Source organism: Leptosomus discolor, chromosome 6 (assembly GCF_034619465.1).
Source record: "Leptosomus discolor isolate bLepDis1 chromosome 6, bLepDis1.hap2, whole genome shotgun sequence".
NCBI lineage: Eukaryota > Metazoa > Chordata > Aves > Leptosomiformes > Leptosomidae > Leptosomus > Leptosomus discolor.
This window is the reverse complement of record NC_141396.1, coordinates 34,215,448-34,233,209: the sequence shown is the minus strand read 5'-3', so window position 1 is coordinate 34,233,209 and position 17,762 is coordinate 34,215,448. Positions and strand designations below refer to the sequence as shown.

Here is a 17,762-nt window from a genome sequence, read left to right as displayed (position 1 = left end):
TAAAAACAAAACAAAACAAAACAAAACAATACTTCCCCCCTTGGCCAGTTCATGTCTGCAAGCCCATTGAACTGTTTCAGTCGTAATTTTATATATAGAAAAATTAATCAGAGGCAGACACTGCCATGGGAAATTTCATCTTAAAGATTTAATATTTGGCAAAGCTTTATGCAGCTAAGATCGCATTCCTGAAAAACATCAGTCAGCTTTAATAATCGGTTGTGTTACCAGCCTGTCTAGTACACACGCATTACATACAGTCTCGTAAAACTAATTTTTGACATGTTTCCATTCTTCTCTATTGTTATATTAATATAGTTAGCATATGTTAAGATACTTTCTTATTGGAGACAGGAAGGACAACTGGAATTCCAATGATGATAAAGCACGTACATATTCTGTCAAAATTCCAAGTCAGAAAGGCCTTTGAATTACATTGCAATGAAAGAGTATAGTAACTATTATAAGCTTGATTTTAAATATTCATCTTCTCTTTGAATGGAACTGCTGAGTCCTTTCGCTCTTCCTCTGGGATGGACTTTTCTTGACACAATCACCTTCAAAGTGAATGTTAAGTAAGCATTGTGATCTCTGAAAATGGGGTTTTGGAGGATCCTGCTACCATTTTTTCTGGCTATTTTGTTCCCACTAGACCCAAGCTACATGCTTTGTTGCAAATTTCCTTGTAGCCACAGGAACTACAGTCCTTTCATTGTCATTTTTAATCTTCATCAGTGATGCCAGTTTACTTCCCACACCAGTGTTAAGCGAATTGATATAATTTTTTTGCCAGAAGTGCAGCATTTGCCATATAGAAAGCTGCCTGAGAGTTGATCTCCAAGGATAAAATAAATGTAATTCATTTGCTGTAATGCTACAGGATGCACTGAATATCTCAAACAGCAGAGAAATGTGACCAAGGCTCAAGTGAGTCAGTCACTGAGACAACCGGAATTGGAATTTAGGAGCTCCTTGCTCTTACTCTACTGTAATTATTATTTATTTTACCATAGCAAAGATGAGGTCTTTTCAGGACCTGGCCCTTTTGTACCACACTGTACAAAGAATGAGGGATATTCTGCTAAAAAGACTACAGTTTTCTCCAACGAAAGTTTAACATCTGCCAATAAGAATTATTTTCAGGTTCAAGGTATAACATGCCAACATTCAAGAGGAAAATAAATCATTTTACAATTACCTGTAATTAAATTTCACTTTATTAAAATGTCTGGAAAACATTCTAGCCTTCCTTTTCAGATATTTATTTTACAGTTTTTAATTATACATACCACTGAGGTTCTCCAACAGGAAATTTAATAGATCCATGAATCCTGAGAGCTGTATAAGACTGAAGTCCATTTCTTTAGCCCACCAAAATCCTGCAGTATAATAATCTAACAAAATAGCTTCTTTCAAAGATGTCTTTAATTGTTTAAAATTCAGAAATTCTTCCAGCTTTCTAGAAGAAGTTGAAGAGTAAAATAATGAAATTAAAAAAGAAATAACAGATTCCGAAGTTTAACTTAGTCTGCTTGTAATTATATCTATATTTACTATTCTTTTATTATACTTTATATACATGTATGTATCTTCCTGGAACTTAGATACATCGATTTCTAGACATAAACATTTATGATCAGAGGACATATCAACTGAAAAAAGTACACAAACATCTACAGGTTTCAACAGACACTATTTAAATGTTAAGATGTGATTAACAAAAGAACAAAAATAAGAGCATTACAAAAAAACAAAGAGAAATGCACTGAAAATCCCAGACAAAAAACAGTGTTTGTTCAGGTAGGGGTTTGTAGGATGAAACGAAATGATTAGTCTCTGCTTTCGACTACAACTCTTTCACTCTGATTGAGATATTTTTACAGTAATAAAAAGATCTTTCTTCCCTTTCAAGATTATTTTTCATGTAGCCTCTGAAGAAAAATTACATTTGAAAATTTATGTAAATGATATAATATAAAATTACTGAAAGTGCCTAAAATATTTAGAAGTTTAAGTTCTACTCTCATAATGGTCAGGACATGTAAGAAGAACTTCATCGTATTTTACTGGCACAATGTGGAAATTTTTCCAATTACTTTAACTTGAAAAATTAATGAAAAAATACAGCCCTTGTAGGAGACCATGCTGCTGCTGACACATTTCTGTCTGCTCTAGCCAAACATAGAATTAGTTATGTTTTGTATAATAATTGTGCACATTTTTCCACACAAAAGGATCGGATCAGTGCTAGGACTTCAGTTTGCAGTTCTTCCAGTATAACTTCAGCCATGTCTCACGTAGTTAAGTTTTACATTAAAGGAATCCTTGGCTGCTTAACTATACCTGACGATACAGATGCCAGTTGTGATCAGTTTCTATTCCCGTGTAAAAGAGCAAAATCTTCCACCCCTGCTTCTCATTCCTTCCTAAGAAGGGCATTAATCTCACACCTACCGATAGGCAACCATTACTTTTTCAGGGTTTTCACCAAGCCAGTAGAGAAACACTGTCAAACGAGTTTCTTTTTTTTTTATTTTTTTTTTTTTAAATGAAAGCCTCAATAGCTAACAAAGTAAAACATATAATCCAATCAGTTTTGTTTGAAATGTATTCCTTTGTTCTGCATGACAAATTTGTATGGCTGCACACATGCGAGTAGGTTAAAAACACTTAACTGTGTACTGAAATAGAAGTGGAATGTGGCCAGCTGAACTTTCCAAGGTCTGAAACAGTCCATATCCTCTCTTTCTGAAGCTTCTGCCAACTCTGTGTTTTCATAATCAGAGCTTCTCAGGGATTTAGATTCTCTCTGATGCTACTAACAATGCCAGTACTTATCTTTTCAATATTCTGTAAGGCATGTCACTGACAACAGTATCCATAAATGACTGGGAAATGATGGGGCATTTAGATTTCCTAGTTACCCTGATTGCTATTTCTTCCTTCACAGAAGGTGCTCAAGTCCTGCGGAGATGGACAGCAGTATAAAACTCCATGATAGATGGGAATGTAGGATATCAAAATTCCCATACTGAATCAGATCTATTCTGATTTTCTAACCTTAGCTGTGGCCTTCAAACTGCTCTTGTGTATAGACATGATGCACTGTGGTAAACTAAGAAAATTTCAACTCTGCTGCTAAACTGCTTAGAGTGCATAAAATACCCTGTAACTATCCTCTTTTCAGTCAGATGCAATATATACTTTATGTTCCACTTGTATAGTATTATATATAAAATACTTATGTGATCAGCTGAGACTAAGAAACATACGCTCTTTCAATGCTTTTCTTATTAATCTTAATGAGAAAGTTTCATAATAAATTGTGTCATTAAGCACATTTTAGTCTCCAGTGAGTAGTATGCTTCAGTCTCCTCTAAAATAAAAGGCCTGTCATGCAAGAGAAAACAGTAAATGAAAGAATTTATTTTTTTACTATCTGATGGGAACAAATTTTTTTTTACCAGTTTTCTTAAAAAAAATCCCAGAAAGGCTTCCTCCCCCCCCCCCCGAACAGTGCAAATATGAATAATATTTTAATCTCTATTAAATGGTTTATCTATTCAGAGGAACAAGGTTGAATTTTTTATACCTTCCCCCTACCCAAAAACTGGTGCAGGGGATCAGCCCTTTGGCTTTCAATTCACTAAGTATTTGCTAGTGGACACAAGTGCTCCTAAATAATTCGGGCACTTCTGAAAAATCCCATCCTTAAAATATAAGCCTAGAGTCTCAGACTGAACTCCTGGCCTCCTAAATTTAGCTGCTATTAAGCACTAATAACAAAGGAGAGTTTTGCTACATGAAAGACAAGAGGGGCTTACATCAGAAATCTTTGGCTGTCTCCTATTTCCCCAGTGCACCATAATGGCTACCTACTAATACCTTCTTAAGCTCTCCATCCCTTCCTGAACTTTAAAAACCTTTCTGATTTTTCAATAACTCCTGTTACAGTACAGAATCTTAAATGTTTTAGCAAAAAAAAGTTACCAAGTGAGACTTATTAAAAAAGCTCAGTATGGGCCTGTTCTTATTTACATTTTAGTGTTTCATTTACAGCACATTCAACACTATTGTAAAGTCAGAATCCTCATCAGTGTGAAATATCAGTGGAAAAAGAAAAGAAGCCAAAGAAAAATCAAGAGATACAGGAAATACAGTAAAACAAAGTGGATCTGAGGTCAACAGTATTTCTTCCTATCTTTCATGAATCATATTAAATATCAACGAATTAACTGAACAATTAGAGATTAATGATGTAACCATCACAAAATAAATCTAACAAATAGTCTATAATTTTTTTTCATTATTATGTTGGTTCTAGCATTGTTACCATTGCCACCTACTTTTGAACTCCTTCTACATTTTGTTCCGACAAAGCAGTAATTTGGAAAAGAGAAAGAAATGTCTGATTAATAATCTTCTTTCCAGCTATGGCATCCTGATTTCGGTCTTCTTCCTACACACACATATATAATTTTTAAAGGTTTATTTTATTATGTCAGTAACTTATCTAAATAACTTTTCTTTTTGAGGAAGGGTGCAAGGGATTAATTCAGCAAATGCCAAAAATGTAGTACAGCTCTAATTATATGGCAGCAACACAATACCCTAACACATTTTCACTAGAGAAAAGCTAGGCAGATACATGGAACCCAGTATTTTTATCTTAAATTCATGGGGGAACATAGTGACATATTATGTGCAGCACAAGACTAAATTAACTTGCAAATAAAAGCAATAGAAATATAAAGGTGCAAAAAACCCCCACGAATCTAGATTTGACCAGCATGAAACTAGATTGCAAAGTAATTAAATTTTAAAATCAGTTCCTGCATAAGATATTCTGAGTATACATACACATTACCATGCTATTTGCACTCCACCCTGTACTTGACTGGCTTCTCAAATTTACTGTCTGCACCCACTCCTTCCCTAACCAAAAAAAACCCCAAGATGTTTGCTGCAACACCATGATACACATACAAGGATCTGACTCTACTGTTTCAGGGAAGGTTCTGTGTATTTGTATTATAGAAGACAGTTCCTTATAGGAAATACAAGGATGTACATGTTTAGGGGATAAGAAACTGAGCATGAACCAACAATACAATGGTCTCACAAAAAACAGGAGCATTTGATCATATTTTATTTAGTATGTGTCACCAACCAAAAACATTTGACCAGAGACTTCAGTAAGAAATCTACAAAATAAATAAAACAGTAGAAGAAAACCCTTGTTTTACAATAGAATATGTAGGCAACAAAGTGAGGTGTCAAAGCACATTATAAAACATGAGATGAGGCAGACCCTTTACAGAGGTGCACGGCATAGGAACAAGGGACAATGGTCATAGAAAAGAACAGAAAATTTTAGTTGAAACTGACCTACAATACATTAGCATGGGACAGCATAAGGAAAAATATTTCACTATGAATCACAGAATCATATCATGGAATGGTTTGGGTTGGAAGGGACACCTCCCACTAGACCAGGTTGCTCAAAGCCCCACCCAACCTGGCCTTGAACACTGCCAGGGAGGGGGTAGCCACAGCTTCTCTGGGCAACCTCTTCCAGTGCCTCATCACCCTCGTAGTGAAGAACTTCTTCCTAATATCTAACCTCAATCTCCCCTCTTTCAGTTTGAATCTCTTACCCCTCATCCTAACACTGTACTCCCTGATCAAGAGCCCCTCCCTACCTTTCCTGCAGGCCCTCTTTAGCTGCTGGAAGGCTGCTCTAAGGTCTCCCCGGAGCCTTCTCTTCTCCAGGCTGAACAACCCCAACTTTCTCAGCCTGTCCTCACAGGGGAGGTGCTCCAGCCCCCTCATCATCTCCGTGGCCCTCCTCTGGACCCATTTGAGCAGGTCCATGTCTTTCTTGTGCTGGGGGCCCCAGAGCTGGACACAGCACTGCAGGTGGGGTCTCACCAGAGCAGAGCAGAGGGGGAGAATCCCCTCCCTCAACCTGCTGGCCGCGCTGCTCTTGATGCAGCCCAGGATCCAGTGATAATTAAGTATTAGAACAGGTTACCCAGAAAGGCGCAAGAATCCCCATCCTTGCAGGTTTTCAAGACTGAACTGGACAAAGCCCCAGCCTGCATTCAGTGCTGGCTCAGCTCTGAGCAGGCAGCTGAACCAGCTCATGTCCCTAAGATCCCCTCCAGTCTCATGACTGTGAGTCTAACTGGCCTGACCTGCTTCTGCACCAGGACACAAAAACCTGATTATAATTTACTCGTAGCAGGTACACTTCTATATCTGTGGGACTCAGGCTTTACAGAAGCACAGCGAGGCAAAGCTTGCAGAATAATGCTACTAGCTCACCTAGGGAGCGAGAAGTGGAAGATTTCCTAACATGAGCTGATTCTTGAGCCTGAACAGTATCGTTCTGGGCTAATACACTAACTCTAGCATTGGCCAAGGAGAGCCTCCAAATAAAGCTACATTACTCCCCCTGCTGCTGCCAAATATACTGCATATACTAAGATATACCTAAAACTGCAGGACTAGCTGAATTACAACATTCAAGACACAAAATAAGACTGAGAACAATAAAGAACATTTAGCGGACAGACTAGGGTTTTTTCCTCTAATTAAGTACTAGAGTACTTTCACATGTACTTTAATATGAAAAATTATTTTTCCCATCTGTCAAGAAGTTAGTCTCAGATACATGTCTCATCAGAACAACAGGAATGAAGCAAACAAAGGCTTTCTTCACATAGGAGCATAACATTAGTTTGCTTTCATTTTACTAGCAATAATTCATGCAGTATAAAAAGAAGTACTCCTACAGTCAGTAAAGTTGGTATAATTGAAGCTGCATGCCCAAGCTAATAAAAAAAAAAAATTCATAGCTCAGCATGCTAACATTATAGAATTACTGGAAGATATTTTTTAATAATTGAGAAAAATATGAATGCTTTCCTGAAGTGACCAGTGGTGTTAGAAACCTGTTGAACAAGAAACTCTTTAGAAGTAGTGAGAGCTGAATTAAAAGAATAAGAGATATTGATGTTTTGGAAACCGAATTAATACCTCTTCATCTCTTTCTCAGGATGTTCAATACATCAGATACTTCACTATGTACTTTTGCACCATTATATAAATGGCATATCACCAGTCAGTCAACACCTTACTGACCTTACTTCTTAATAAGGAAAAATGTAAACATTTTACAGGTATCACCCCAGATGGACTTTACCAGTATAGAACGAGGAATTTAGCACTGCATCAGGAAGAAAAACATAAGAAAGTTCAAGGCATAGTGTTTTTGTTCTCATCAAGTTATCCTCCAGCTTCTCCTCTGCGGTTACAGGCTGAGTGTAAGCACAAAGACCCTCCCATAACTACCTGCACAACACTCCTCCACCATTCAAGATCACAGCAGTAGCCCTGTAAATAGAGGTGCATCAAAATTGGTGGTTTTTTTGTCCCACTGCTTACATCTCGTGCTGTAAGGAACAGGTTAGTAGGCAAAAAGTTGAACACTCTGGAAAGCAACTTTTTACCTGAACTCCCAAGAATCTTATCCAAATTAATTCCTCACTGTTTCTTGAAAGCAACATCCATCATGTCAGAAAAAGCTTGTCCAAAAAGGAATTTTCTCCTGCCTCCAGTATGTACTTGGCTTACTACAGCATGAAGCTTTCTAACCTACATGGTATCAACAGGCTCAGCGCACTTAACATGCTGATGCTAAGGCTCATCCAATTCTCCGCATTACAAAAAGCAAGAAGGACCTCTGGGAAAATTTCCTGAAGTCTTAGTATATAGTATTGTATTACAGCAATACATAAACTATACAAGATTACAAAAATTAACTTAAAAATAGCTCGAGGTGCCTTGCACTGTCACCTATAATCTCTTTCAACACATTTAAATGTCCTTTAGCATTAGAAACATGTTCTTTAACCAAAAAAAGTTTGCAGTTTAAACTTAAGAGATATGCAAGCTGCTGTAACCCAGTATTGCAGATAAGGCTCTGCAATCTGCACGACAAAATCCGACAGTTTACACGGCAAGGTGAATGCTTCCCATTTCACCACCTAGCGTTTGTAACGGTATATTCCTAGCAGGAACACCCCCCACCAGTGCATTACCGTCTTTGTTACTGCTCAGATTAAGGAGGGATTTGTGGCACCACTGTCCTCTACAATAGGCACAGCTATCAGATAATAAGAAATATGGTTCCAAACGACTGATGAAGAACTATGGGAGAGAAAGTACACAATTTAGAAAATGAATTTTAAAATTATCAGTGTTTCTGTAATTTAAAAAAAGTAGTGAAAGTCCATGAATCATTTGAACAATCCCGTATTTGTGGAGAGTTTGTGTTTGGGCAGAACCTCCACACACATATGACTAAAAGCTTATTATTATTTTGATTTAATATTGTTTTGTCTTTCGATTCTTGTCTTTAACCGTCACTGAAAATTCAAAGAGAAGTTATTTTATATACGTGCTCACTGATGTCAAAGAATTTACCATTCATTTTACTGTTAACAGTAGTGACTGACTGAGGTAATCCAAGGTGAGTTAATTCTGGGAACGCTATCTCATGTGTTGGGAAAAAAAAACCTAAACCAATCCTACCAATACACACTACCAGCAGTAGACATAACCTATTTAAATACAGTCTACTCCTAGAGAATTATTTGTTAGTTTCATTTTCCTTCAAATATTTTTTAGCTGTTCTGAACGTATACTGTATTTCTGGCTGTTCAATACATTACTCCAAATGCTTTGGGCACCTCTTGTCAACTGCATCAAATCAAAATACCAAATGGATATTCTGAAACAAAAGACTATGATCTTCCTTGAATCTCTCAGCCAATTTCACAAACCACCATAAAGCAGAAAATATTAGCAGAAGAGTGGTATAGTTAAATAGCAAATTGCAAAAACCCTCGGGGGGGGGTGGGGGGGGTGGGAGGCAGCGAAAAACTCTCTCTCAAAACCCCAAGTGAGTCATCCCTGGCCAGAAAAAAATGCCCCACTACCTGCAGTTTTGGTGAGGGCCCTTGCAGAGTGGCAAAACCTTGAAACACAGCAATGGAAATTAGGACCAGTGTTCCTGAAGCAAAATAAGCTTGAACTTTGGGATGAGCCCTCTTCAGTGGCTGTGAAGATGTTATCATTTGCCTTTGTTTGACAATACCACACCGTGCTTTGCAAAGTTATGACTTTCAAAAATATATTCACAAAGAGTAGCTTACCAGTGCTCCCAAATTATAGCACATACTTGAAGTATAAGGAACCTAAGATTCTCCTGTCCTCCCTCCATCAGGGAAATTAGACTGGACTAAACTCTGCTGCCACAGCTATGTAGTTTCCAGTATCTGAGCTAGTGCATTCACAGCTAGCTCAGCTACCTCTGTCTGACAGCAGTACAAATGTACCCTGAAAGAGTGTTGCATATCAGTTACAGCTTTAATCAAAATGGAATGAAAAAAAAACCCCACACCAGCAACACAGGCTGTCAAATACTTCAGCAGAAGCAGAAAAACTGGAAGCTGCCTACATAAATAGTTAAGGCAGGAACAGAAATGCATTCACTGTTCCTGTTTGTTTTAAAAAGGCCCCACTTGTCCACTCCCACAATGGGAAGTTAAAATCATAGTTGCTATTTTTAGTCATAATATTTCTTCTGTTGTCAAACAAATGAGGAAATAAAAATAGTATCGCTAATTTCAACCACATTCAAAAGAGAAATATGCAGATAGATGCAAAAGATAAAACCTATATGGAAGGAAAGCGTTCAGAGGACCATTATAAACAACAGACGCCAATAGTGTCCTTTTAGTAACAAAACACGTTTCAAAAATTTCACACAGTCCAACCATCAAGATTTATGGATGACCAAATGTATCATGACATTAAACTTTACTGATGTTTTCACAGCTGCAGACTATTTATTGGAAAAAATGTTGTTGAAAATAAAGCAGCGGCAAGCCTTGCTAAGAACAGGATTCAGATTTTCTAATATGCTTTCTACTAAAAATAATTATAAGTTGAAACAATTATAAAAATATTCGATTTAAATCAAAAGGAATTGTCTCAAGGTCTAAGAAACAATATAACAAAAATAGCAGCAGAATATGGTGTTCTCTACAGCTTACAAACAGACAATGCAAAGCCAGCTCCAGCCAAAACTGGAGACTATATGATTTAATTTATAAAAACACACAACTCCACAGACTTTACAATAAAAATAAATCATAAAGGATAGTAGGAAGTATCACAAAGCTAAGCTATCATGTGTAGAAGAAACTTCAACACATAAGGAACAGAAAATACATGAAAAAAAACGTTCACTGAATTCCTCTAAAGATTCTTCTTATAGAGCCACAAAGTAAAAAAGACAAAAATTTCACTGGTACATTTCAAATGGATGTACAATATATTTTTGACAGCCTGTCATTTCCCATACAGTCCATCTTGTATCCTTTTCCGATGCTCTAACTGACTGCATCACCCCAGTGTTACGCTGCTCCAACTGCCAAAATATTTACAGGGAACGCTAAGAGAGAATACTATGAAAGATGCATATATTTTTCATAAATTAGAACATGTAATAATACATTTCACGTGGAAGGGGATTTATTTATTTAAGGAAACCTAAATGTTAAGCTTCTGCACTGACAGTCACTAAGGTAGCTCTGTGCCAACAGAGGCAACCGTTACGCTGCCTGAAAGCGTTTAATGCTTCCACAACAGTCACAGGAACTTCTCAACCATCTAAGACAACAAGGCAGTTCAACCAGAAGAAAATGATCTCATAGGAGCTGCAATTATGTAGACAGGCTTGAGGGAGAAATTCCGGGCTGATGCAACACCTCGTATATTCTTGGGAAGAATAACTTGTATTCTTACATTTCTCTTAATGTGCAGCACAAGATGAGTTGCCTGACTGTCAGAAATCAAACCTCTGTCAACTAAATTGCAATGCAAAAAAAAAAAAGCAAGCAAGCAGAAAAATGGAGGAGACCAAAGGCGGGGAAAAAAGCAAATATTAAGGAGAATGATGTGGATTTGTGAAATTCTCTGGAGCACTCTGGCTACCTAAAGCAGTGAAGGGTGAGAAATATCACCGCGGTGCTGCTGGAAGCAAGGTATGAGCTTGCTCCCACCTCCGTCAGTGCTTTCGAAGGAAAACTGTAGGCCTTTCCCTCAACAATCAAAAGGCAGGAGATTCCTACCGCCGCGAATAAGCCAAGAACGCTTAAAATAAGCCACACGCTTAAAAACGAGCATCCGTAACCGAGTGAAGCCTGGCGGGCGGTGCGGGGGGCGGTGAGCTCCCGCCAGCCGCCGTGCAGGGGCGAGGCGAGGCGCGGGACCGGCCCCGCTCCGGCGGAGGGGCTGCCCTGCCGGGGCGGGCGGGTGTCCCTCCCTCAGCCTCTCTTGCGGACGAAGGCTACCCAGGGACATGCACCCATGGTGCACTTTTAACAGCCCACCCTTTTCACCTTCGCTGAAGCTTAGCGAAGACATCTAAAATAAGCAGTAAAATTAAAAGAGAGGGCGCGAAGGCGGCTGGGGCACCGCCGGGGGGGCGGTGGGACGCGGCCCCCGCCCGGCACAGCGGCCGCGGAGGCAGTACCTGCGCCGGCGCCGCCATGTTGCCCGTGGCTCGGCGTCGCCGTCGCTCAGGGAACGGGGGGCGGGGCCCGGGCGGCTGGCGGGGCGCGGAGCTCCTCTCGCCGGGACCCGGTGGCCTACCCTCACCCTGGCCGCGCGCCATCTTGACTCCCCGGCACGCTCACGGCAGTGCTGCCGCGGGCTCGTGGCGGGCTGTGGCTGGCCGTTCCCCTCCGCAGGCTGCCCACGTGCTGCGCTGTCACAGCGGCGGTGGCTCGGGAGCAGGGGCCTGGTGGGCCTCTGTGGCAGATGCCTTGAGAATTGCCCATGGGGCTCGGGGCAGGCAGGGCCGAGGTGAGCTGTTTCACGGCCCTGCCCAGGATGCAGCTTACGGGTCCCTCGGGTGCCCGGTGGCACCCCACTCGGGAAGGAGCCTCTGTGAGGGGGGATCCATCAGCCTAACAGCTGCACCTGATCCTCACTGTTTGCAGTGGGTCCAACCAGTCGCTGTCAAAAGAGCACCAGCAAACTGCACAGTTCACACAGCAAACACCTATAAAGAGGGCACAGGGGCATAAGGACATGGCGTATGTAAAGACAGTGCCATGGAGTCTGTGAGAAGACCAGTCCCAGCAAGAAGGCAGCAGAGGAGGCCTGAAGCACTCCTGTGCCCCGAGCTCTGTGCCTCCTTGGGGCCAATGCCCGTCTGTCTTCCCCACCCAGTGATGGCCACCTCGAGGCCTGTGTGGAGGGACTTTATGAGGCAATGTCTTAGGAACATCGCACACCATGAAGCGATGTTTCCGTGCCCATTTCAATTTAGATCTTAACCGTTTCCTAAGCCAAACAGTGCCAGTAACAACTGTAAGCATTGTTTGAATAACGATTATAAGGATAGCATCACGCAGTTACCTCTGCAGCTACCCTAACAACAACCGAACCTTTCCAACTTCTTGAAAACCGCGTTCGAACTGAAAACCTAAACCGAAATACAGTCCAAGACTGTCAACACCGATTACTATAGCCCAGATGTCAGCAGGTGTAAATCAGCATGTCTGTTGGAACTCGTGGAGGCATACAGAGTTACTCCAGCTAAGAATCTGGACTTAAATGTTCATATTTTATGTACAATTTAGGAATAATTTACAAACTGTAGTAAGCGGAAGACTTAAGAGACAGAACTGCATTTTCATTACAATATATGTCAGTATTTCTTGTTTCTTCTCTTTGTTCTATTTTTTTTTTTATAACTTGGAACTGTAATAAACTAAGCTATGCTGAAACATTTTCTGTCAGCTTTGTATTGCATGCAGAATTGCAGCAGCAGCAACAATTCAGAGTAATAGCCCTTACCTGCAAGAGCAAACAAAATGCAAGCATTTGTGGGTGAACAGTAATAACAGCAAAGAAAAAGCTAACTTATTTTGCAAAGTTCATTGATGTGCTGAGGGAGCTGGTATGAGAAAACAATTTCTTTACAGTGCTCCACATAAAGCACGAACCTCCTGGAATTTCTGCAGCTATTTCAAGGTCTGCTACTGTTTCTGAGCAGTTTGCCACTTTCTGAAGGTTGTCATCATCAGTTTCTTAAAATGTGCAATACACTAAGTGCAGTACCTGTGTCTTAGCTGGGTCACAAGAGACGCCCATTACCCACTAAGATTCTGATTTAGAGTGAGAGATTAAATGTGTATGTAACTCCTCTTCCTGCTCAAACATCCTGACCCTCACTGACACACGTACACCAATCATGCTTCCAAAAGGAGTCAGAGATCTGTTTCAATGAGGTTCAGAGAGCTGAATCCTGCAGGGTTTTGTAGAATTATTCGTAGTATTTTAAAGAATTGCTTAGCTCTGTGTAGAGCCCACACTGTGAATTTCTACAATTTGTGCCATGCTCTGTAGCTGACAGCAGTACAGCTGCAGTTACTTCCCCTTTTACTGTGTATATAAATCTAACCAAATAAGAACATTATTCAAAGCTACAAGCACCACACAAAGTAAGGTGTAAAAACTGGGGAATTAAATGTGATATTTGGATGCAATATACCATTCTGTACATTCATTCTGATGTTACCTAGTCAGTAGATTTTTGACTTAACCCTGCATTCCTCTGGCACTGAAGATGCTCACCAACTTCTGTGAACATTTTCAGTGTAAAAGACATGGAGGCTCAAAGCCCTTAGAAGGAGCTAATTCTATTTCTCTTACTCAATATTAAAGGGCTGTATTCTTTCTTGCACAAAACCTGCACTGAGCAGGTTGATTGAAGCTGAGCACTGATAGAAGCTCAGCCCGCGTTTCCAGTAGTGAGCTCCTAAACTTCTGACTTTTCAATTTAAATTTTTAGATACTCAGTGTCACAAAGGTTATGTATAAAAAAAGACACCAAAAAAAAAAAAAGATTGAACAGTGGCATTAAGCCATTCCTTCTAATTTCATGTGGATCCTTCTAATGTTTACAAAGCCCACCTTTGTACATATGTGTGAGTACTTAAGGCAGCTTTATAATTTCTTTCAAATGCAGGACTTGTAAGTGCAATGCAGAAATAGTGATCTTAAAACTCTGATCTAGTCCTTCCCTGCTACAGGTAACCATGGTAGATTTTCTATGATTGCTAATGGTTCCACATATTCCAGGTCAGAGGAGAACAACAGTTCCTGCTACAGAGCTACTTCTTCTCCGCTGGTGTAGGTTTATTGGATGCAAAGGTTCCCTGAAAGTGTCTGCTCCAGCTTGTGTAATTTAAACACAGCATATTTGAAAATCTGGCTTTACATGGCGTTACACAGTAAGTGCTCTTCTACTTACCTGAGAAGCAACCAGAGTTCGGGTTTCTGAGGTGTTTTGCCAAGGCTGCTGTCACCCAGCACATGAGTGTCTCAGAGGGAGCACTTCTGTCATCTTCTTTCCGTCTTTGATTAAAGTTCTTCGGCTTATGGTGTCTGGGCCACCTCTAGCCTATTAAAGATAGCCATGTGTCCTGCTTATGCTCAGCCCTGGCAGGGGCTGGGAAAGAGCTGGTTGTTCTTCTCAATTTTCATCAGGTCCTCAGATTTTCATTTTGCTAATGATGCGGCAAAGCATCATGAATATAGTAATTCCAAGCTGCTCCCTGCACAATGAACTACACTGCTGTCTTCCTAGAAATACTCTCCTCTTGTTCATGATATCACATCTTTTGGGGAGGGAGCAGGCTCACCTGCATCACACAAGTCCATGTCGGAAGGGGAAACAGGTCACAGCGGTACATGGACCTTTACAAGGCTTTGATGGTGTAGGCCACTTGAAACTGGAACAAAACAAGCAGCTGCAAGTGGGCTCCAAAATATTTTGCTGAGTCCTCCAAAGCTTTAATAACCAAGGTTGTTCAGTCTGGTTTTGTTACTTGGTTGCAGAGGTCCTTGCATTTCAGCAGTAGTTGAAGCTTATGAATTCAAGAAAAGGAATGAATTTTCAGAAGCCTTCTTTTAAAAAGCAAAGTTTTTGTAAACTCCAAGACTATTCACACATCCTGCTTTGATAGAGGTCCTACAAAAATGTTCAATTGCAAACATGTTTCCGTTCACCTTTAGTTAAGCATCACCAAGCACAGTAATTATACGCAGACAAATTCAGGAGGAAAAGCAGATGGAAATTCCTAGTGGAGCCTTGCTTGTTACATCAGATGGACATACAGCTCTCCTGGCTGCCAGCCCTCACGACAACAAATTGTTTATATTCTTGCCCTGTGGGACGAGGACCAAGAAAACATGGGCGTGTGTGGAGATCTTGTACGCACAGTATTTGGGGCTGACCCTCTTAGTAACAAATAGGTAATTTGTGAAAGCAACAGTATGTTAGTGCTACATGGCTCTTAATAAGAAGTCATGCATTATTGTACGTAGGTGCATTAACATAGTAATTAATCATCCTTTCCTGGCTTTATAACATGCATCACAGATACTTTATCCAGGGAACAGTATTCCCTCTAGGTAATATTCTTCTGTTTTACATATCATATATCTTCAGAAAAAAATTCAGGGCATTATTACGTACTAGAAAAAGAAACACATAAATCCCAGGTTGTCAGAGAAACTTGTTTTAAAACAGAGATAATTCTGCCATTTCTCAGGCAATATCCAATTAAAATAAGATACAAGTACAAGAGGATAACTGCTTCAGTGTACCAACAGCAGGGTGGACTGAGTCCAGAGTTATTTAGGGAGAGATGCTGCTTCTTTGAGCTCACCATTTTTCAAAATAATCTGGCTCAGCATCTCTCCCTATTTAATTAATAGGTAGGCAAAATTTCCATGTGATTTCATAGTGATTTTGAGAGACTTGTAGCGTTAGTACTTGGTCCAGCAATAAGACAGTACAAGTTAAATATACCAAATCATAAATTTTCAATTATTCAAAACAGTACGCATACAGAGAAATGAAAGAAGTAAAACATGTACTCTATTAATGATTCCATTATCCTCTCCCCGTAAAGAGAAGTGGCTCAATGGAGGATAAAAGCAGATATTAGGTTGATTCTATTCTTGATCTTAGCCAAAAGACTGCTGTATCTAGTGCCAAGAAATTGAATTGAGGTTCATAGAAGTCCTAAAAATTAGATAGAAAAGACTTAAAAGGACATGTAGTCCATCTCCAGGGGACCTGTACCTTTTCTTGCCAACAAGAACTTCGAGAATAAACACAAATTTATTTAACCCAGTAGTTCAAGACAGTCCCTTACTATGCATTACATTGTTGAAGTAATGTAAATGTGCATATAACATTGCAGTACGCTATCAATATGAGCTAAGAAAGCTTAGGGTTTTCTCCCCTCTAAATGCCTTTTGGTTTAAAAATCTAAACTATGAGACCTAATGCGTAAGATAAAGCAGTATGGATAATTTAGAGCACAGCTATTTCAGACTACCTCCTGCAAGGTCAGCAATTGCTGAAATAAACCCAAAATCTCTGTAGATCTAAAGAACTCCTCACAGTCAGCATTCAGACCAGAACAATCCACTAAGAATTGCCAATTTCAAGACAAGAGACAAAAAGAACAGCACTGACCATTGAGTGACTAAGCCCCTCGGGACAGGAATTGTCTTTCAAAGTCTTATAAAGCTGTGAGTACACTGGTGACAATGAACAAACAAATAATTTAACATGAGCTTAATGTAGGTCTTTGAGTTTATTGAGAGCACATAGGAAAGCATTAATTCACTGAACGACAGCTATATTCTTCAGGAGGACAAACCTGTTCCGTACAGAACATGCCAATTAATGTAGTAAGGAAAATTACCAGAAGGAATAACCCAAATTAAACAACAAAATATGTTATAATGGCAGAGATAAAAGTTGTTAAATACAATTTTACATATATTTATATTCTATATAAAATATATATTAAACATATCTATGTAAGTATTATTTTTATATAATACATACGTATATATTATTTCTTCAGGCTACCTTGTGAGCTCAGATACCCGTGTTCTCTGTGTCTTTCCTACAGATATAAACTACTATTAATCTTGACAAGTTTGCATGAACTAGAATATTAGACTCCATGCAAAAGACAAGACATAAGTCTTTCGGGCAGGCTGTCTTCAAATTTCACTTTGATAGTCAAAACTTAACTTTTCAGTTTGAAATGTTGTTTTATTCTGTTGGTAGACCAAAGAAGATAGAAAGGCACAACTGTGTAAAGTAAAAGCCTGAAAATATTATTACATCTTAATAACATAGCAAAGCCTGCAAAAAAATAAAAATTCACTGATTCCATTGTCCTTGCCCTTTTGCCCCCAAATGGGAACATCATTTCTTTTAGAGATTTCATAGTTTACTTCTTTCATGTCTTTGTTGGGAAGCTCTATTGATTTTTTGCCGCCTTCTCCATATGACATTAACCAGCTTTTAGGATAACATATAACAATTTAGGGCAGTAAGTGAAAAAATACATCCAACTGAAATTCCAGGGGGATTTTCAATACAGAGACTATAATTACCCATGGCACAAGTTGGATGGTATACTGGGGCTTACGAAACCATCTTTTGAAAAAAAAAATGCCCTGTGACTTTTATGCCAGCCTGGATCTCTGTGCAACTTTAAGCTTGTCACTGTTTCCACTTTAATTTTACTGTATTTCTTCTTTTTACATTTTTGAACAGTTTGCTTGTTGGACTACACAAACAG

The 17,762-nt window shown here is 39.4% G+C and overlaps 1 protein-coding gene across 1 annotated transcript in view; it reads right to left on the bottom strand.

Moving 5' to 3' along the window:
* CABCOCO1 (ciliary associated calcium binding coiled-coil 1) overlaps positions 1 to 11,626 on the bottom strand; it is a 52,482-nt gene extending 40,856 nt beyond the window's left edge. The window contains exons 1-3 of the mRNA XM_086467306.1: positions 11,609 to 11,626; positions 4,347 to 4,459; positions 1,290 to 1,459 (exon numbers count right to left, since the gene is read on the bottom strand). Of these exons, the coding sequence (XP_086323432.1) occupies positions 1,290 to 1,459; positions 4,347 to 4,459; positions 11,609 to 11,626 (301 nt within the window). The remainder of the gene's footprint in view (positions 1 to 1,289; positions 1,460 to 4,346; positions 4,460 to 11,608) is intronic.
* Between the last annotated feature and the right edge of the window lie 6,136 nt (positions 11,627 to 17,762).